This window comes from Limanda limanda, chromosome 15, assembly GCF_963576545.1.
Source record: "Limanda limanda chromosome 15, fLimLim1.1, whole genome shotgun sequence".
Taxonomy (NCBI): Eukaryota; Metazoa; Chordata; class Actinopteri; order Pleuronectiformes; family Pleuronectidae; genus Limanda; species Limanda limanda.
Window position 1 is genome coordinate 17942125 of NC_083650.1, and position 21166 is coordinate 17963290.

General features: G+C 42.1%; 2 protein-coding genes across 3 annotated transcripts in view; one reads left to right on the top strand and one right to left on the bottom strand.

Moving 5' to 3' along the window:
• The window catches only part of cdh23 (cadherin-related 23), a 141417-nt gene that overhangs the window by 107965 nt on the left and 12286 nt on the right, over positions 1 to 21166 (top strand). For both annotated transcript variants that reach the window (XM_061087601.1, XM_061087600.1), the window contains 14 exons: positions 1225 to 1285; positions 1619 to 1767; positions 2059 to 2194; positions 3250 to 3638; positions 4000 to 4101; positions 4255 to 4257; positions 4438 to 4587; positions 5424 to 5552; positions 5920 to 6048; positions 6226 to 6453; positions 19719 to 19940; positions 20026 to 20145; positions 20348 to 20528; positions 20617 to 20750. In XM_061087601.1, the coding sequence (XP_060943584.1) occupies positions 1225 to 1285; positions 1619 to 1767; positions 2059 to 2194; positions 3250 to 3638; positions 4000 to 4101; positions 4255 to 4257; positions 4438 to 4587; positions 5424 to 5552; positions 5920 to 6048; positions 6226 to 6453; positions 19719 to 19940; positions 20026 to 20145; positions 20348 to 20528; positions 20617 to 20750 (2133 nt within the window). The remainder of the gene's footprint in view (positions 1 to 1224; positions 1286 to 1618; positions 1768 to 2058; positions 2195 to 3249; positions 3639 to 3999; positions 4102 to 4254; positions 4258 to 4437; positions 4588 to 5423; positions 5553 to 5919; positions 6049 to 6225; positions 6454 to 19718; positions 19941 to 20025; positions 20146 to 20347; positions 20529 to 20616; positions 20751 to 21166) is intronic.
• On the bottom strand, positions 7412 to 18626 carry vsir (V-set immunoregulatory receptor). Its single transcript, XM_061087181.1, has 7 exons — positions 18407 to 18626; positions 12363 to 12779; positions 12043 to 12093; positions 11841 to 11951; positions 11574 to 11601; positions 10641 to 10816; positions 7412 to 8831 (listed from the first exon to the last, which is right to left on the bottom strand). Exons 1-7 carry the CDS (start codon positions 18489 to 18491, stop codon positions 8794 to 8796), a joined length of 906 nt encoding a protein of 301 aa, XP_060943164.1. The 5' UTR covers positions 18492 to 18626; the 3' UTR covers positions 7412 to 8793.

The window sequence follows — 21166 nt, forward strand, 5'->3', positions numbered from 1 at the left end:
ATTTTGGGTAACAGCTTCATGGTTGAAATATCTCACTATTGTTTTAATCCCAGGGAGCCAAAGACAATAGCGTATTTCCTGAGCCAAGCAAAGGCTTAGCGAGTAATCTCTCTGTGTTTCCACTCCACATTCTTACACTTACAACATCTGGCTGTACAATGTATTCTTAAACTTTATACACCCCCTTGTATGGCCAAAGTGGTGCAGTCCGCTGTGTAATACCCTATTCATCACTCTCCAATCTGAACCCCCAGCGTCTTTTTTCTCCTGTCTTCCCCTCCCCTCTCCTCCTCTTTCTCCTCTCCTCTCCACATCTCTTTATAAAGCTAATGAGACTGAAGTTGGGCCTCTCTTCATAGAGGGAGCGAGAGAGAGCAAAGGAGGACACACAGGGCAGAGAGAGAGAGAGAGAGAGAGAGGGAGAGGGGGGGACTGTGAGTGGCTGTGACTGTGTGTGTTTTTGTGAACCTGAGTGCACATACATGTGCTTAATTTTTCCTGTGTTTGTATGTATTGAATATGCACTTTGTAGACATCTCCACAGGTTTTGACACATCCGCAGTGGAGTGGGTAGATTCCACCTCATCCAGTGCCAGCGGCTCTGTGCCTCTGTGGATTCAGAAGTCAGTCTTAGGACACGGCCCATTCAGCAGCAGCCCAGCATGCTCCACTCTTTATCTGTGTACGCTGCGGAGCCATGCAGTCTGGGCTGGGTGTGGATTTTTTGGCTGCTTCTGGCGATTTCCCTGTGAGAGAGCGAGCAAATTTCTCACTGCCAAACCATGATGGGGTTGTTGTGGCAACAAGACACTGGGCACCAGTGAATGTGTGGTGAATGGGGAAGTCTACTGAGTTGTCCATCTGTTTATAGAAACCACCAAATCAAAAAAAGCTCGTAAGAAATGTGCTGCCTGTCATGTAACTGCTTAGGAAAAACACTCTGTAAACACAGAACATCCAGACTCACTGGAATCAAAATCCAACTGCTCTCTCCTCACGTAATCTCTATTGGCTCTTGTATATTTTACCATCATAATATTCAAACTGCCCAAAAAAAGTAAAAGTTATAACTCTGCAATTGTACCAGTTGTAAAGATAGAATAAGGACATTTCTGTTTCCCTGTATGGAGCTAGATGGTTTGTGTTTGTTAGTCATTGCCGATTTTGTTGTTTTTGGTGTCACATATCTAAGTGCATAGTGTCTGCTTGTGTGTTTTTGAACAGGTTCAAGCTACAGATGCAGACCAGGGTGAGAACGGTCGAGTTCTTTACAGGATCCTCACTGGTAAGGCCTACCGTCATTGCATTTTGTCCTCTTTTGTCCAATTGTGTTGTTACACGGGTTTGATTCTTCCACTTGTATCCTTGTTTCACTTGTCTTGGAGTGAAAAAATCAGATCTTTTCAAAGTAAAAATACCAATAATGACGGGTTCTGTAAACAAAGTAACGTGCATTCGAATCAACAACAATTATCCCACCCAACTGGCAGCTGTCGAGCCTAAATTCAATCGTTAAATGTGTAATAAAGTCACTTAAACTGTCCCTTTCTGTCACGGTCTTTCTGGGTGTGTGCGTGTGTGTGTGTTTATGTCTGTTCTTATTTGTGATGTCGTGCAGGCAACAGCAACAAGCTGTTCAGCATCGACCGGACGACCGGGCTGGTGACAAGAGGCGTCAGGGCTCTGGACAGAGAAACCACTAGCTCCCATGTGTTGGAAGTGGAGGCCTACAACAGTGACGAGGGCAGCATGAGGAGCTCCGTGAGGGTGAGCGTTCAAATGGATGCGTTTGGTGGAGATGCTATAAATCTGTGTATAATAGTTCCAAAGTTTAAAAATGGAAGATATTTTTTTGTAGCCTGCAGCTGACCTTTTCATTCGGTAGATGTGGACTTTAGAGGAACCAGCCCCTTACTAGTGACGCAGATTAGGATCATATGTCTGCAGTCTAATTTCTTGATGAGTGGATACCAATTACCAAACCCCTTTCCCTAAGACTCTTTTCATCCTCAAAGATAATATGTACAGCTGATTTACTGCTACAAATATCCCCTGCAGGTGATCATATATGTGGATGATGCCAACGACGAGATGCCAGTGTTTACCCAACAACAATACAACCGTCTGGGTCTTAGGGAAACGGCTGGCATCGGCACCTCTGTGATTGTGGTGCGCGCCACAGACCCTGACACCGGTGAGTTTCATCTCTGATCAATCAAAGGATGGGAGCAGAGGGACGGGAGTTCGATGGTAGTAGCTGTTATTGACTCTTCACTGTCCCTTCAGGTTAATTTCCTTAACATAAACACAGAGAACTGAGCTAACTGAGGTTTAAACATCTGCTCCCTTCTGCTCTGCGGGCACCAGTCAGTTGTTTGCAGGTCATCGACCTCAACACCAGTGGGCACCACTGCAAAGGGACACATCACAAACCAGAGTTGTTTATACCCTGTTACACGACAGTGGCACACAAAAACAAGTTCACATGCTGCAGCGTACATTTAAATCTGCAACTTCTGCTCCACGGTTCAAACTTCCTCTATTCACTTCCCCTTTGTATTTTGTTTTTCAGAAGCCTTATGATGCCTCTGGTACTATGACATACATTTTCCAAAACATTGGAGCTGTCTGGAAACTGAAATAAACACAATGTAGCCACCAGCATGTCAACAGCAGTGTTTGATAGATCACAGAATCGTCGAGGCTGTTTGCATGCTGCAACTATAGTTTCAATGTAAACATGTTGTGATGTCTATGATTCTCTCTAACTATTTAAAACACTCACAGTTGTCAAGAGAAGCCAAGGCAGGTGTCAGTTTATTTATAAAGCACATTACTACACAGAGGCAGATTCAAGTTGCTGTCAGTGTCATTAAAAACAATACAGAGACAAATCGATAAATCCAAAATCAGAAAGCAAAGTCTAAAACAATTTTCAAGAAAAGTAAAAGAGGTAAAGAGATTAGAACTCATAGAAATATAAGGATATATTTGTATATAAATTAAAAAAATAGGTTGAAGTAAATTAATACAAATAGATAGAAATAGTAATAAAATAGAATACAATGGTTGTATGATCTTAGATTTTGTTAAATAGTTTAGTTAAAGGTAATTAAAGGTACATCTGGCAGGTGGTTCCAGTGCTGTGCTGAATAACGACTAAACGCTTCTTCTCCTTGTTCAGATTTCTTGAAAAGACAAGTTCATTGTAAGTGATCACCTGCCAACCACTTCTTTCTTCCTGTGAAGGTGATGGTGGATCTGTCGCTTACGCCCTCGTGTCCGGCTCCGATCGCAAATTTGAGGTGGACGTAAGCACCGGCCTGGTAACCACTGTGGACTACCTGGACTACGAGACCAAGACCACCTATCTAATGAATGTCTCAGCCACTGACCAGGCCCCACCTTTCCACCGAGGTTACTGCACAGTCTATGTCACGCTGCTTAATGAGCTGGATGAGGCTGTGGCCTTTTTCTCCGCCGGCTACGAGGTCTCTCTGCGTGAGAACATCGCCACGGGCACAGAGGTGGTCCAGGTGCAGGCCCAGTCGGCCGACAACTTGAACCAGCTGACTTATCGCTTCGACCCCGACACGTCGCCTGCAGCTCTGGCCCTATTTAAGATCGACAGTGTCACGGTGAGTGAGAGAGAAAGCAGCGGAAGAAAGGTCAATGAAGATATGATCTGAGTGTACATTACATGTAAGAACACAGTGCACCTGCCTATATTTTGTGTCGACTATCACCTTCTGTCAAATGTTTTTCACTCAGTGTGGTCTGATAACACCTCTTCCTCTGTGATTTAAGCTCGAGCTCTTGTTGCTGCATGACTGTAAGCTGATCAGAGAACGTGTTTGCTTTGAAGTCTCTTTTTGACAGATTAGAAAGGGGGACTTTTTGTTGTTTTCTATGAAACTTCATCGTCTCTCCTACCTCGCTCACTTTCTGTCACATTAGGAAGATTTCCATCTAGATACGCTGCTGTGTTTGATGTTTCAGGGCCGTATAACAGTGACCGGTCTGCTGGACAGAGAGAAGGGGGATATGTATACACTGACTGTTGTAGCTGATGATGGAGGGCCTAAAAAGGACTCCACTGTGGTATGTTGATTCATTGTGAATTCGGATTCGAAGCCCCATCTCTGTTTTCCCGTTCAAGTTTGAATGCATAACAGTATAAGTTGTATCTATTCTGTTGTAGAAAACCTAATGGCATTCCTCTTTTATTCATTGCATCTCTCATTGGGACTGCAGAAGGTAAGACTTTACATTATTTTTTTAAAGTACAACATGACATATCTTCATTTGCAGTTTGTGAAGTGCTTATCTTTTATGTTTAGATGTGTTGCCTTGGTTTGATTAATCTCAATTTGAAGGTAAGTATCATTTCAGTGATTTGTGGCAGAGCCCACTTTTGATATCACCTTTTATTAACAGGTTTCAATCACCATTCTGGACGAGAATGACAACAGCCCAGTGTTGGACATCACTTCTGATACTTCAGTGGACATCCTAGAAAACACACCCATGGGGAAGAAAGTGGCAGTCGTGCTCGGAAGGGACAAAGATGCTGGACTGAATGGACTGGTGAGAGTAGAGAGGGGAAAATGGACATCCAAAAAAGAACTTTCGTTTTTAGATCTTGCAGCACGAAACATCACCAGAGTACCATAATACACTTGGGACTAATTAGTGCAACTATATAGGGCAACTGACACATTTTTAGCATGTGTTGATTTGACAGGAAACCTACTACACAGCTATACAGCAACAAACATATTCACTTATGACACAAATATGTTCTTCCAGTGAAAAGTGGCGCAACCTATCAGTTTTTATATATATATCATATTATTGTTCATACGTCTCACATTATTAATATATATATATATATATATATATTATATCGCATTTAGACGTTATGTTACACATTGTTGTCTGTGTGTCTTTTCATATTGTGTGATTATGATTATAAGTCAAATGAGGTTGTCTCAGTTTCACAAAAGCTGAGTGTTATTATGACATGTCAGTGTCGTGATCCACTTTAGTTCCTGCAGAACATTTTCCTTATGCCTTATTTGTGCTTTTTGTCTCTACCAACTCATCCCCTCCTGTCTTTCTCGCTTATGTTTTCTTAATTTTCTTTCTTAATCATAAATTGATTTGCTCTTGCTTTTGATGCTCCGCTCCTCAGATGTGCTCATTGATTCTTTAGCACGGGCTGCGATTTTATTTAAGATTTAGAAGCTGCACATTGAGATTCAACTTTTAAACTCCTTATACGTTACAGGTAACTTCATGATGAAAGCTTTTGGCTGAACCTAAGCTGGTGCATTGAGGGTGATGTTCTCTTTCTGTTGTAAAGGAAAGAAAACACGATTGTCGTCGACTTATTCTGACTCATTACTCTCTTTCTCTCTCAGGTCAATTTCACTTTGGTGGCAGGCAACATGGAGGACGTGTTTAAAATCAAGACAGTGAACCACACTTACGGGGAAGTTTATGTCAATGCTCCTCTGGACAGAGAGTCAGTGGACCGTTACCTACTGAAGGTCAGGCAGCAATCCACATGGAGTATTGACATCTTACACAACATAATTAATATATGTGGCAATATAGCTCTCACACATACAACCACAACCATGTCTCGATTTCTAACCTCAGCACAAACACTTTAACTAGTTTCGTGTCTCACGTGTTTCATATAAAATATATTGACTTCTATGACATCATAGTCATGTGATTATTAACTGATTTATCATTTTTAGGTTTTAAGCTTATAAGAAGTACCAGGAGTCCCATTAAAACATGAATACAGCTGATCTCACTTTGTCCTCTTTGTGATTGTATTCCCCATGTCCTCATACATGTTCAGCACAACATACGAGTACACAACGATGCATGTGTATGTTGTTGCAGGTACGTGCAAGTGACAATGGCTCACCTCCAAGACACACAGACCACTCCCTCACCATCAACATCCTGGACATCAATGACAATGCTCCTGTCATGGAGAGCCAGAGGGGCTACAACGTCAGCATAAATGAGGTAGGGACAAACATGCACATCGCACATGATCTACATCAGCAGTTTTGGTAATGTGTAGTTAATAAATTAAAGTGATTAATACTGGCTGATTTTCAGTTTGCACCATAACATTTGAATATCGGCCCCAGGTTTGTATTTGTTCTTTAACGGGGTGTCTTTTTTCAATGTGAATTGCAGAATGTTGGAGGAGGTACGTCAGTCCTCCGTGTGGTCGCCATTGACCAAGACATTGGTCCCAACGCCATGTTGTTTTACTACATTACTGCTGGAAACCAGGACCTGACCTTCCGCATGGACCGTGTGACAGGAGAGATGGTGACAAGGCCAGCGCCTCCTGACCGAGAGCGCCAGCAAGAATATCGACTCATTGTCACTGTGGAAGATGACGGGACGCCACCTCTGTCGGTAGGATATTGTAAACTAGATCTGTCTCAACTTCAGATTAACTGATAATGTGCTATAAAATGTATCTCGTCCGGCATGTTCTAAAATCGTATTTTACCCCAGTGCTCGGTATAATGATGAAAAATAATTTGTTTTTAAACCCTCTTTGTGCAGTAATCTCTACTAAAGCGTATACATAATCTAATCAGATCTGGTCATGCTGACTTGAATTTGACACAGGGGTCATTTGGGTGATTTAGCACCACATCTTAAACAGAACCCTCTTCTGGTTAGTCATTGTACTACAAACAAGCATACCTTCTGTTCCTCTGTCTACTGTCTCTCTATCCACCTGCTTTAATTCAAAGTACGTACAAATCAGATGTGTAAATGACACATGATTCTAACAGATTGGTTTGTTTACTACAGTATGAACTGTTGAGCTGTGAAGGTAACAGGAAACACCTTCATCAGTCAACAGGAAAGCCACAAGACATACAGTGGTTCCAAAAGAAGGAAGATGTATGTTGTTGCTTTTTCGGTTTAGAAATAGTTGCAACATTTAAATGACCTTTTAAATGTATTAATAAACATAAAGATATGAAGTACTTTGTGTAAAGGGTGCATTCCTTATCACATGTGACAATATGTTAATGGTAGTGCAAACTTAAAGCATAATATAGTTAATGTAAGACTGCAAAAACAGCACTGGTGAGAGGACACCCGCACCAGGCCCCCCTCCTCCCATCCAGCCCTCTGTCTCCTCTCATAAAATAAGATACTAAGATTGGTTTATCATTTTCTCTGCTCAATGCCAGTCTCCCTCTGGTGTGCACCATCTTACAGGCACGCAAGTGGAACAACCTTGTTCCAAATGTAATGGTTCCCTTGGCAGCAAGTGCACAATGTCCTTGTGTAGTGATGGTTTTGGAGACCCGCCAGTGGAAAAGACCGGTGATTTTATAAACTCGACGCAAGGTTTAAGAGCTTCACTTTATTTCCAAGCTACAACCAGGACAAGTCAAATGCAATATAGAGCAAACATACTTTCACAGCATTGTTCTGTCTATGTCTAATACAAGCTTTTGACTGTATGAAACACACAGATACACTACTTGTGAAAAAATCTTCAACAGAAAAATAAATTAAATTTATGCCCTGTCCTATACACCTGCAACAGATCAAAACAAGATTATTTCCGTTTAGAAACCTGCTCTAACTTGACTTCGACATGAAAAAAACACCAGTGGTTTCACACAATCACTCAGACTTTATTATGTATATATGATGAATGTTTGGTTTTCATTTCAAGACCGTTTCTTCTCAGACATGCTAAATAATATTTAGTTTGTAACAGTGACATTGCACACAAAAAATAAGAATGAAGATTCAAATGCACATCCTAAAAGACATTTTTAAAATGACAAAATTATTCACAAAACAGCAATAAAAAATGTATTCTTATTCATCAAAATGTACACAAGCATGACTAACATTTATTAACAATTATCCGCAAGAACTGTTTTTTTCCCCTAAATACTGTACTCACTGAAATGTTCAGCACCTAATGAATATATCTAAGGCCACTGTGAAGTGCTGTGTTTCTGAGAGTACAGGAAGGAAGGAGAGTATTTAAAGCAACAGAGCTGACAGAAACTGAGGTAGCAAAGAGGGAGGGGGTAGGAAGCTTGGGCCATTTGTGGGCGAGAAACAGTGTAATGCCATAAAATAACACGTGTCCGTTTGTACAAGAATTTTGGGACTTTTCTGATGATTGAGCCTCCATCGGTTTGACACTATTGCAACACGTGTTACAGGGAACAGGGATGAGGTGTCATAAAATGAGATCCAGTTAAACTGTATTGTTTTGTAGTCCCTGTCTGATTTGAGATTTCTTTTTAAATTGGCTCTGAAGTGAGACACATGATCAGGGGGGTCCTGGTCAGTATGTTCTTATATTTTACAAAGAACTGCCAAATTCACCCCTGCATATCGCGGGACCTTCACCCTGAGCACTCTGGGTTCATCTCAAGCAGTGGGCCTCTCCAGACCGAGGGGGCCTGTCGGCCCACAAGATGCTTGACAGTGTTCAGATGGAACGTAACACACAAACCCGGCCCCCGCCACAACACAAGTGCTCACAAGCAATAGTTCGCTTTTGGCCTCCAGCTGTTGTTGCAGGTGGAAATAATTCGTTCCCTCCTGCGGTCCAGACAATATACAGATGACTCTCCGAGCAGAGGTTATTGTGAGACAGCTTACAGGGGCAACGTCGCTCTGAAGGCAGAGAGGAGAGGAAGAGAGTTGCAGGACTGTTTCCAGGTCAGCAGTCCGAGCAGCGACTGAGGTCTCACCCCCACTTTAAATCTGCAGGAAGTCTGGAGACTCAGCAATGGTGTCTGGAACAGAGAGAGGAACAGGTCAGTCACAGCAAAGAAATAATAACAGGTCGTATATCAACCTGCATAAAAAAATGCACTTTTCATGTCTTGTGCTGACATGGAAACTTCAATATGTGGGAGGTGGCTCATTGAACATTTCACTTCCTGCCCAAAATGCAGACAGATGTTGACAAAAGACACACAACAGCATCTGTCTTTCCAAACCTCCTACTTCTCTGAAAAGTACAAAGGCAAGCAAACGCTGATAGATTTCACAGAATAAAATGTGTTTGGCTGGAAACCCATTGAAAAGCGGAACTGTGCGGTCTTAAGTCTAGGTTGCGACATGTCAAAGATAACAGGGAACTGCTGTTGGTTAAATTCCGCTCTGCTTAAGGTCAGTGGACCAAAAAGATGAAGAGGAAAGCTGAAGTGCTGCTTTTATCCACGTAACATGAAACCTCTCATGGGAAACCAGGCTCTGTGTTCTTCATAACATTTGTACTAGTGCAAGAAATGACCTTTGACAGGGAATTTCCACTTTGACAATTTAGTTTTTTTTACGGTGTTAGCAACATTTGTTGCTTCTTTCAGAGTGAAGGCAAATTTTTAATCTGAGATGCCATCATCTGCTTTAAGCAGAAGTTTTTCAAACATTTACCATAATCCTTCATGTTTTAGCCCAGTTTTAGATCTAATTTGTTTGTCAGTTCTCACATAAAGTACATTGTCAATGGACAAGCTTCAATCAGTGTTTCTGAGACTTGTCCATGTTTACTGAGTAAACTGTTCAAGGTCATATTCATGCATTTGAGATGGTTCAGAGTGGATTTTCAGTAAGCCTGCATCTGTCCTTTGACTGTGTTTCCAGAAAAAAACGGGGCAATCCACTTCAGTATGCCTGGAATGTCTGCCCAGGTGCCCCGGGAATCGGTAGAAAAACATTTAGGATTGAACCCCTTCACCGTAACTAATGCTTCGATATTATTTCAAGTTGAGTCTGAGAGAACGGTCGAAGGGGCCATTAGAGTTAAATGAGAGTGCTGATGGGTGGAGAATGACTTGCGAGGGAGGAGAACAGAAGTATTCAGATGATGACAGCAGAAAGTGGTGGTTTCATTTGTGTGACAGAAATTAAAGCCCCTATGCAGAATATGTTCTTAGTCACGTCAACTCAGCCCAGCTGTTTTGAGTGCTAGCGTGCTATAATGCACGACAGAGTGAGTGTCTTTCCACCAACGTTTCACCGATGCAGGATGTTACAGCAAAAGCAAAGACACGGTTCCTCTGTGATTGCATCAGTCTTTTACTAAACTGATTTTGAAATAGGTTTGTTCCTAACCGCGTGCTTGAGTAATATAGTTACATGCGACATAGGTATCAAACATTAATGTGAAGGGAAGTAAATGGTCGCAGACATAAAGTAAATATTTCTACAAAAACAATGAAGCTAGCTTAAAATGTCAAATCACCTTTATACTTTTTAAAATGTGATACATGTCCAAAGGATTTTGTTTTATAGTCTCAAATTTTGTGAAACTGAGTGTGTAATTGATGAACTTACTCATACTCAGCTCTCTTTGTGTTATGGTGCAGGTCAGATTAAAGTGTGAGAGAGGCCAGCGGGTAAAAGCTGAACAAAACAGATGGGTTAGATACCTGTATGTCTCAGCCTGTGCAGAATGATTTAGTGTTTTTCATCTGTAGACTGCGATTGTTTCCGATCCTATTATATGTCCCCTGTATCAATTTCTCTGTCTTGGCCTGATTGTGTTCCCTTTAGTGTAACCTGCCGTTGTGTATGATGTATAGTTTTGTGTTTCCTACCCTCTATTGGGAAGAACACGTCCCCATGTGCAGGAGGAGAGAGAGGGGTTCCTGGTTCAGACAACAGGTGGTGTCCTGTCTCAGAGGACTGTCGGGCCATGATCTGAGAGACGGTGCGGGTCTTAATCTGTGGTGATCTCCCGAGAAACACTGGGTTCTCATGGCCGTTGGCCTCGCTGAATACACAAGAAAGGGAAGCATATAGATGAGCATGAAATTACCAAAATTACCCAATAAACGGTTGCAACACTTATGTGTTGCTCAACATTTAGAAGGATTTTTCGTTGTTGCTTTTGTATTCTTGCGGAAAGCGTGGCTTTAAACACAGATGTGTATGGCTCTCTAATGGACTTTGAATAAGGTTTTCTGTTTATTTAATGGATGCAGAAAATGATTATGGTGAGCCATAAAGTCAACACGCCTGTTATCGTAAACTCCCTGTTTGTTATTGACAACTTCACTTATGTCGATGATTCCTAGCTGCTGGTCACATTTGTAATCAAAGTTCCTTCATATCCTGTCTCAAAACTGCACCAAATTAGACACCGCACTTTCTTCAGACCTTAACAATACAAATGCCAATAGTGAAGCCGATAAGATGAACGGTTCTAGAGATATGCGAGCCACATACAGACAGAGATAGATTTCTGGAATTCGTAGAGAGATGTCTCTAAATGAAAGTAGTGATTAATCATTGATGTTTAAAATGTATATATAGATTTATAGAAAACAAATTTCCTTACAAATTACCAGCAGAGCTTTAACAACTTATAGTGTAATCAAGTTGTTTTGCAGAAACTACCTATTGTGAAAGAAACGATGTAACTACTGGATACTGGCAGACTATCCATGTAAACAATGTTATTATTCTAAAGCGCAGCTGTGAAGCTGATGAATGAGATCCGCTGCCCGGGAGAGTGTGGGAAAACTCACCTGTCCATCCTCACCAGCTCCTGTGCACCTGGGAGAGAGGAAACGGGAAATGGGCCATTGTGAATGAATTGAAACAGAGCGGAACACTACAGATACAAGCTGGATGTGATTCCTACTGTGTGAAATGCACTCAATCCACCTCAGTGACAGGAAATATGAGTCAGGCCAAACACTATGAGGGGCCAAGTGTGAGAGATTTATATCTGATCCATAGAATCGAGCTGGAAATGTGAGTTTGTGCGTGCGGGCTTGTTTGTGCATACATACGTCTGCTCGAATGGGCATTCTCCCTCTGCTTGTACACAAGCACCAGAATAAGAGGCAGAGAGAGCAGAGCCAAGATGCAGGCTGCTATGGCCAAGGCCACTGGCACGGTGCCTGGGGAAGCAGCAGAGAGACTGAGAGTTAAATAAATGAAATAACTGGGTAGCCATCAATTGGCCATGAAGACTCGAATAAAGTGACATACCTCCAGATGGTGTGGGATCCCAGACAGTGCAATCTTGAGATCCTTCTCTCCCTGGAAAAACAAATAAATGCATTACCTCTCTCATCCAGTACATCACAGTAAACAGCTTGTTTAACACAACAGCATCTGCTTATGGAATACGAAATTTAGGCACACAGTTGTCAACTGCAGTAGGGTAATTCAACATCACATAGATTTACGGGGGAACTAACATACTGATCTTGTCCTACTTTCAACAAACATGCTTTACTTAAGTTAATGTCTTCCCCTGTTAGTTAATCAAATTCTATTTTCACATTCACAGTGAAACATTTACTTACGTGGTGTAACTTGGAGGAGAATGTGACTGTGGGGTTTCTGCACCAGGGAGGGATGTTTGTTTAACACCTGTATGTCTAGGACCATGCAGCAGTAGCGGCCCTGGTCAGCGTGGGTCAAGTTCTGCAGAACCGCCCAGAACATCTGCTCCGAAGCTCCAAACTGCAACCCCGCCGGCAAGCTGCGGTTGCCATGGGGATGACCGCCAAAGGTAGTGTGGCGTGGGCCCTCCTTTCCCGAACAGTGCTGGTCACTGTGGGGCGTGAAAAACCAGCTGCGCTTCAAGGTATCAGTGGTGTGCATGGCAGCACCTCTCTGGGCACACACCAGTTTGGCGGTTGCACCCTCGGGACAGGTGTAGTAGAGGTGGGGGGCAGAAACGCTTATTGTGGCGTGGCCATGGGTCGACTCCCCATTGGCTGGAGGAAGAAAGCAAATATGGAAGAATACTGTTAGCACATACAGTTGCTAGTATGTTTATCACAACTTTTGTATCTCAAGTTAGAGTCAGTCCTTCCTTTTCTAAACATAACCTCAAACCAGATCCACCAATCTGTAACCTTGAAGCTTCAGGTTAGAAACAATGCGGTTTGTGGATGTGGCTGTGGTTTCAGGTCCAAGTCTGCCAGTTTCCTTTGGACATAGATGGGATTTGTTTACAGTGGGAATTATGGGAAGTGCAAGAGAAGCTCAACCCAGGGAACACAAATAACATGATGACAAGAAAAAAAGGTTTATTTTTAGTTAAGTAAATATTACAGTCACATGTTTGGTTTATTATGATGGCAGTAGCAGAATTTCATATTCAGGAGAGACATGAGACATTACATACAACTAGGATAAAACCTTTATTTGTATTTGTTTTGAGATATAATTTAATTTTAAATAATGTAGAAAACCTAATGAAGGTACATCCACAATATGCCAGCTTTCTTTCAATTTAGTTGTATATTGGTTTACAACCATGCAAGTTGAAGGTTAAGTCACAGTTCTTTTCAAATGGTTTTGCAGCTGAAATTGAGTATGATTAAGTTCCTGCCCAGCACCACCAGTTATAACATAGATAACCACAGTACCAATGTAAAATTAATTTAAAACCACAGTACAATATTTTCCTAGCTCTATTTCTGCACACTACATGCTTCCTGGATTTTAAATACATTCAGGCAGCCGCATCATTCATGTTCTTTATTTTTGTGGGAGTTAAATCTCAAGATCCTCTTGGACAGCTAAAGCGAGAGAGTCAATTGCCAATGCATGAATGTTATGATAAGGTTGTGTAGAGATCTGAATGATGTCTTGTTAAATCACTGCTTACACCACCTTCGCTGTACGGTAACATTGCTGTGAGACTGTGGTGAAATAGCCCTTTCTATCTCATACGACTGTTCACTGACACTGATCCTCCACATACCTTAATGCAAGTTCTTGAAGCTGAAAAGAGAGGCTGTGAGATGTTTCTGTATATATTGCATTAGACCTTCTTCTTCTCTCACCCTCACACAAGTGTGTGCAACCACATCCTGTTCGCACTTTACTGCAGCAGTGGAACACACGAGTAGAAACACTCTTTAATGTTTGCTCTGCATGATTATTTCACTGCAGTAACACAACATAGTGAACATATTGTAAGGCTCTGCAGCCTGAAGCCACAATCTCAGCCTCACAAGAAAACATAGTATTGCAAACTCAACATAATCTATTCAATGCATCCTCACTACACAGCAACGGTACAGCATCGACACACCTAAATAATGACTCCCATAAAACCATTATGTAAACTACCAGAACAACTTTTACTACACTTAAATAGATTATTCCCATTCTTTGTAGAAGTTTGCTGTGTGTTTTTGCAATGCAAAGACAGGAAGCTTGCTTGCGTGTGTGTGTGTGTGTGTGTGTGTGTGTGTGTGTGTGTGTGTGTGGGTGTGTGGGCACTGCAGCAAACGAGAACTGTACATGCAACAGTGTATTGCATTGATCACACATTTCACAGTGCATGCATGCGTGTTTGTTGAGGGTTACTGGTCAGTGCCAGGATTTAAGGAGTGGACTTCCTTCCTGACTCGTCCCAACACGCGATAACAACACACTCTGCTCCTCCTGTGTGGCTCCTTACTATTCTCAGAAGGCCTCCACAGCTGCTGCTGCTGCACAGCTTCTCATTGGCTCCAAATTTCAAGCAGGCTGCAACCCTAATTTCCTTGTTAGCAACAATGCCACTGGATGTGTTTCCCATCTACTGTCAAAGGCAAAACACATGCACTGCTACTTGCTGTAGTTGTTATTATTTGCTAGCACCTTGCTCAGTGTTAAACACATAGGGCGCTGGGGAAGCAGCTGTGTGATTCCAAACCAATGGGGGGGGTCAGATGTTTCGCCATGCACTGGTCTCTTGGGTCAGCTACAATATAAATGAGGAAGGACATAAATAGTTTTAGTCCAAATGTCAAAGCCTTGATGTGATTGGTTTACACTCTGTGCTGAGTAGGAAACACAGAAGCTGACCAGCCAGCGACCTTTCCTTTTTCATTATCTGTGCATGTTTGTATACACAGTGTGTGTGTGCATCCTGCGCATGCATGTTTCACACAGAGTGCGATGTATACGTGCCACGTTCCCGGGTGGGCAGCTGAACTCTGCACTGGCCCATTGTGTGTTGGGAAAAGCAATAGGAAGAGCAGGGAGGGTGATTAAAGTGAAACTGTTGCCCCTGTGGCTGTTCCTGTCTGTTCGGTGGGACAATAGCAGGGGAAGTCCTTCTCCTCTCCTGTTTCACACCCGCCCTGCCTTCCTCCCTGCCCTTCTTTCTGACAACTATTCCCCAGTTTCTCTGGTCTTACTCACCCTGTAGATTTCTGCAAAATATGCTTTTACCTTGCAGAGTAAAAAGCCAAAATCTGATTGACTGCTGGGCTGGGACAATAATATACACATCAAAAAGATAACGCACTAACATGACCAGACCTCACTAAAGGACTCTTAGAGACAATGAGTAGGATTTTTTAGCATTCGTCTTTGGTGCCTATGGGGTTGTGTTACTACAGTGTCAGCACTATCTGAGCTTGATGTGGTTGCAACCACAGGTAGAAACAGACAGCACACTCTGCTCTCTCTGACACAGGCAGGGTTTCCTTCATATGTAAACCAGACATCTGTGTTTTGGCTCGATTATAGATCTAAGTTTCCTCCTTTGATTTCTGTTCTCGGGATCCTGATAGCCCCCGAGGGCCAAGAAACAGGCCCTCTTTGTTTTAACCCTGGATGCCACCTGTTAAGGACATGTTTGCCTTTGACAGCCAGCTTTCTCTTTTCCCATTCAAACATGCGGCATATATAGCTTTTTCTGTGTTAATTAATCATGTCTTCATTTTTGCACCAGCTACTTAGACTATCTGAGTATTTAAAAAGATCCTAACCAAAAACTGATTACTGAACATACCCTACTGGTTAATCTGGTGTCCTTCCACTTGCACAAAGTATCTACCTGTGTTTGTAAAAGTGCTGCTTCCCCAAACACACACACCTCAGACTCCACCCTTTTTCACACCCGCCGTAATGGTAATGATGAGCCCATTACAGGGTGTTGATGAAACCAGCAGGAGGATCCCAGATTAGCCCATAAACACACATACACAGAGAGAGAGAGAGAGAGAGAGAGAGAGAGAGAGAGAGAGAGAGAGAGAGAGAGAGAGAGAAAGTAGAGAGTTTCAGTTGAAGCCTCTATTGTACTGATGCTTCAGGCATCTTTTCATCAATAGAAAGTGTTAATTGTGGAATTTGAGACACTTCCCGCTCATAAAAGGAAGTGGTTAAGAGTCAGTGATGTAGGTTATCATGTTCATGGATCTCATCATTTTTTTATTATTTCCTGAGGCAACATATGCAAGCTATGTAATTAATGTACTGTATTTAATCCAGGAATCTTCCACTTCATCTTCCTCTAAATGGTCTTCAAAAAGTTAGCTCTGTGACTAAAGGGTTGTGTCATCGTAGCTTCGTAAGCACATTTACAACATAATTACACCAGAGTTTCTTCATTTCACTGTCATTTTGAAAGTGTCAATTGGTATTTTTATAGTGTTGAAACAGGGAAAGAGCGATTATGACATAATTTTAGACAAAAGCTTCCTCTCTCACTGGATCTTTCCGGTTTTGCACTTTACAGCTGCATGGTTGTACTGTTTCCTTTAAAGTTAAATGTTTTACTGCTTTACAAACCAAAGGACATTATGTTATTGCTGTGACTAGAAGCTGAGTCATGGCTTTATCAGGTGTGGTCAATGCTGTATCCTTGAACCTTGTGTGGAAGACAAATCATCACTACAAGTATGAAGGCCACTCTGGTTTTTTTGACTCATCATTCTTGTTCCATTTGTAACATCAGATAAGAAATGTTCACCTTCCACTGTTTGTCAGAACTTTAAAAAGGCTATACCCTCAAAAAGGAGAGAAGAAGGGAGCACCCCCTCCTCCACCTTCTCCTTATTGCTCATACACCATGTTCCCACACAGCTGCTGCACGTCAACATACAGGCCTATTCTTGTCGATGAGCCTGACCCAGGAAGCCATTTTTAATTGCTGGATCCTACTAATGATTTATTCATTTAGGAAAGGGGGGAATCAATGCAGGACACCAGCTCAGACACAACAGGAGGAGAAAGTAGTCGGCCCAGAGATGGAGGCTTTTCATTGACCAGTTCTGACCGTGTGGCATTGTCCTCCCATGCTTATCTGGACTGAGCGGAAACACAGCACTGATTATTGCTGTGTTTATCTCAAGTCATGTTTAGGGGAGGAGGAACCCATTATTGCTGGTGGCACAAACAGCTGTTTTCATCATAGGCTGAAAGGAAGGAAACCTCTAAACAAAGAAGAGTTCACTGGGTCGAAGGGACACATTAGCTTTTTATTGGAGCTGTGAAGTTTTGTGGGACTAAATCAAACATTTTACTTTATTTAATCTGTTGACTATATCTCTTATTTTCCATTTGGAACATGAACATGTTGAGAATTTTGGTAGAATTTGAGCCAACCTGAAAGTTCAGTCAACATCACTTGTGGATTTTTTGACAGATTTATCATGTGAGTTCATCTAAACAGACCAAATCCAAAAGTCAAAAACTGATAACCTCTTCAAGGTTTTAGTGTTTGAAGTGAGGCCCTCTGCGCCCTGGAGGCAACAGCTGCTTCTCCTCTCTCATCCAAAGTCAGATGCCTACAAGCTCTCAAAGCATGCCTTGAAGAAAAAAATGACTGCACTTCATCACAGCTCCGACGTCAACACTCGGAAATTAAATGAAAAAGATGCAGTAAATGTGTATATGGGTTCCTTAACTTATAGGTCATCAAACTCTTCCTGCTCACAAGGGCTTCCTCACTACCATTTCTGATGAACCTTTTTTTCTTTCACAGTTTCAAATTAGCCTGACATTTCCTGGTCATTTCAGACGTGCCACTATAAAAAACATTAAGGCCGACTCTTCAGTTGGGGGTTATGTTATACAGGGTGGGTTTCAAATGGATTTACAGTTAGCTGTATCCCCCAGGGAGGGGCTTTAACACAGCTTCACACCAGATGTTCCCTCTCCAAACAACAACAGCAACAATCCAAAGTCTGGGGACACATGAAACCGTTCCCTACAACTAGTTTTTACTGAGACAAGGATAGACCTGCAGCTGTTTCTGAAAACCATTAAAAAAAATACATAAAAAACTAAAACAAGACTATGGAGTGAGTACCAGATATATAGCCTGAGTCTTGTTAATATTACATGAATGTATATCACAGGGTTTACATCAGTAAAAAAGAAAGTTGATAAACAATTCAACAAATGGCCTTCTCTATTCCAGCCTTGTTCTTGGTCTCTGTGCATTTGTATCTACACAAACTTACAGAATCACTTTACTCAACTAATGTTTTTCCATCAGTCTCTCTGAGTTTGTCACTTAAAAGAAAAGCGTGATCAGGGTTGCCACACTTCCTGGTCTGGGGGAAGAAACCCTCAGGTCTGGTGGTGGCTGTGTGGATGTGAGTGGTCTTACCTGCACAGACCAGAGCGGAGCAGAGCCACAACATGAGCTTCATCCTGCTGGGGGGGGCTGAGCGACCCAGTAATCCTGCTTCCATCGTGTCCCAGAGAAACAGAGCTGTGTTCACACGGGTTCTCCCTTCACTCAGAGGCGAGAGGCGGATATTCTCTCAGAGTTGAGCAGGGGAGTTTGTTGACAGGCTCCTGTCTCTGTCTAACTTCACTTGATCCTCCTGAACTTTGCAGCGCGGGTTGCAACAAGAACAAGCCCGTAGTGAGAAGCGCTCCTCCCCCGCTGTCACAGCCTCTGTGTGTGACCCCACCCCCAGGGCTGAGACTGTGGAACCAGTCACCACAACTTGATTTAAACTTTTTATACCCTGTAATCTGCGTTTTATCTTTTTGGATTGAAACCATTAGAAATATTAGTTTGGTTTAGAGTTTATTCAGAAATGTTGGTTTACTTTTTTTTTAATCCTGCCCCAGTATGAGTCGCACAAAGAAGTCATTGGATCATACACCTTCCCCATATTGTGTGTTTGTAGGTTCCATTATGTCCATACAAGTACTCCTTATTTATTCCTGCTATATTATTTTATTACTACCTTATTTATCGTATAACTAATATCTGTAGTTTTTGCTTCTTCTTTATTTACTACACAATTAACTTCCCTTTTTGGTAATGGAGTTTCTCTACATAGATTTTTCCCTCCTTTCTGTTGTAAATGGTTTGACAAATAAATATCTTGAATCTTCCAATAATACAGCCTCATAAATCCTTTTTATTCACATGGTTAATGTCGATATCTTTACGACCTTGATGGCTTCCTGTTAACCATTCGATTTTTTCCAATCTAAAACAGAAGGGATCTTTTCTCAGAACGATATAAAAGTGACTCGTGCAAAGTCACTGCCCTTCAATGTTTGGCTTGGTTTGTTTATCCAAATTAAATTGGTTACAGTGGATTAACATATATTATATCAGGTCAAGCTGCTGTGATGTTTGGATAAGCAGGTGTTAGATGATCCACCTTTTAGTATCACTGGAAGGGAAACTCAGATCATTGACTGGTGCGGCAGCAACACTCGACCTTCAATTCTTTATGCATGAGAATCTGTCAGTGGTTTCACAAAGGGGTTTCCTTTAGGATGCACTCATGTATTTATGCATCTTTACTTTAATTTAATAGTTTGCCTTTTTTTCCCCCAGAGTGAGTTGATGAAATGACTCAGAGCTGGCACTGATGTTGTTGTACAGTTTAACACAGTCAGTCATAACTAGAAGTGCAGCTGTAAAAGTTGTCCTGTGTCTGTTTCTGTTACAGACCTCAACCACCATCAATGTCCACATTGTGGATGAGAACGATAACGCCCCAGAGTTCCCTGAGGAGGAGTACGTCACCGTGCTGAGCGAGGGACCGGACACAGTGGGAGCCACCATCGCCACGGTAACAGCCATCGACCCAGATGAGGGTCTGAACGGCACCTTGCGATATGCGATCGCTCATGGCAACCTGATCCAGACCTTTCATATCAACAGCTTCACGGTACGACATGGACACCAGCACACGGTGGAGTTACACACCTCAGAAAACAACATGTTGACCCTCTGTGTGTGATGCGTGTGTTTAGGGAACAATCACTGCTGTGAAGGAGCTGGACTTCGAGATCAGCAATGGACACTACGCACTGGTTGTCACAGCCACGGACCAGACTCTAAACCCTGCTCTTCGTTTGACATCCAGCACAACAGTAATGACACAAATATAATACTTTTTCAAAGTTCTCAAAGTGATCTCTTCCATTTGAATATATGTGGTTTAAACGTAATCCAAGAATCAAGTGCTTGTCACTGAAAAAGGAAATTAACAACTTAAAATAAATACTTCAATTTATAAATAAATACTTCTCTATCTGTATGAATGCGTTAAAAATGTCCTTCCTCTCTCTTTAGGTGCTCGTCAACGTCCTAGATGTGAACGATGTGACACCAACCTTCCCCAAAGCCTATGAGGGACCCTTCGAGGTCACTGAGGGTCAGCCAGGACCTCGGGTCTGGACCCTCAGAGCCAGTGATGAAGACTCTGGACTCAACGGCAAAGTGGAGTACAGCATCAGCGGTGGAGACCCCCAGAGTTAGTACCGCCCTGTTTTTCTGTGTGGATAGTGATATATTATTAGATCCTGTACCTCTGAGCCTCTTTTTCTCTTTCTCTTTGTCAGATGAGTTCATGGTCTCTCCAGTGGAAGGCGAGCTGCGGGTGAGGAAGGATGTGGAGCTGGACAGAGAGACCACAGCCTTCTACAACATCACTGTCACAGCCCGAGATCTGGGCACCCCGTCTCGCAACAGCTCGGTGGGTCTTTAAACACAAATATCATCTTTAACAGTTTGGATCTTCCAAGCTTCACTTCGCTCCTGTGCTGTACTTTGGCTTGCATGGACAATTACTGCATACCGAACTGTTTGATTACTAACAAATGAATAACTAATATCACTTTCACAAACTACACTCCTCTACCAGATCCACAATCTTCACCTGGTAGTTAAACCTAAACAGTTCATATTTAAAAGGAGCCTTAGAGCTCAACATGAAGTGTTGATTTAACAAAGTGTTTGGCACAGGTTGTAATTTTACATGTTTAAGTCATTAAAAATGTGAATGCAACTTATTGGCAAATATTGGGTTTTTTGAGAATTAATTAGTTCCAAATGCTTAGATTTTCTCACATTTATTAAAAGCAGGCCATGTAAATGAGGCATACAACTTAA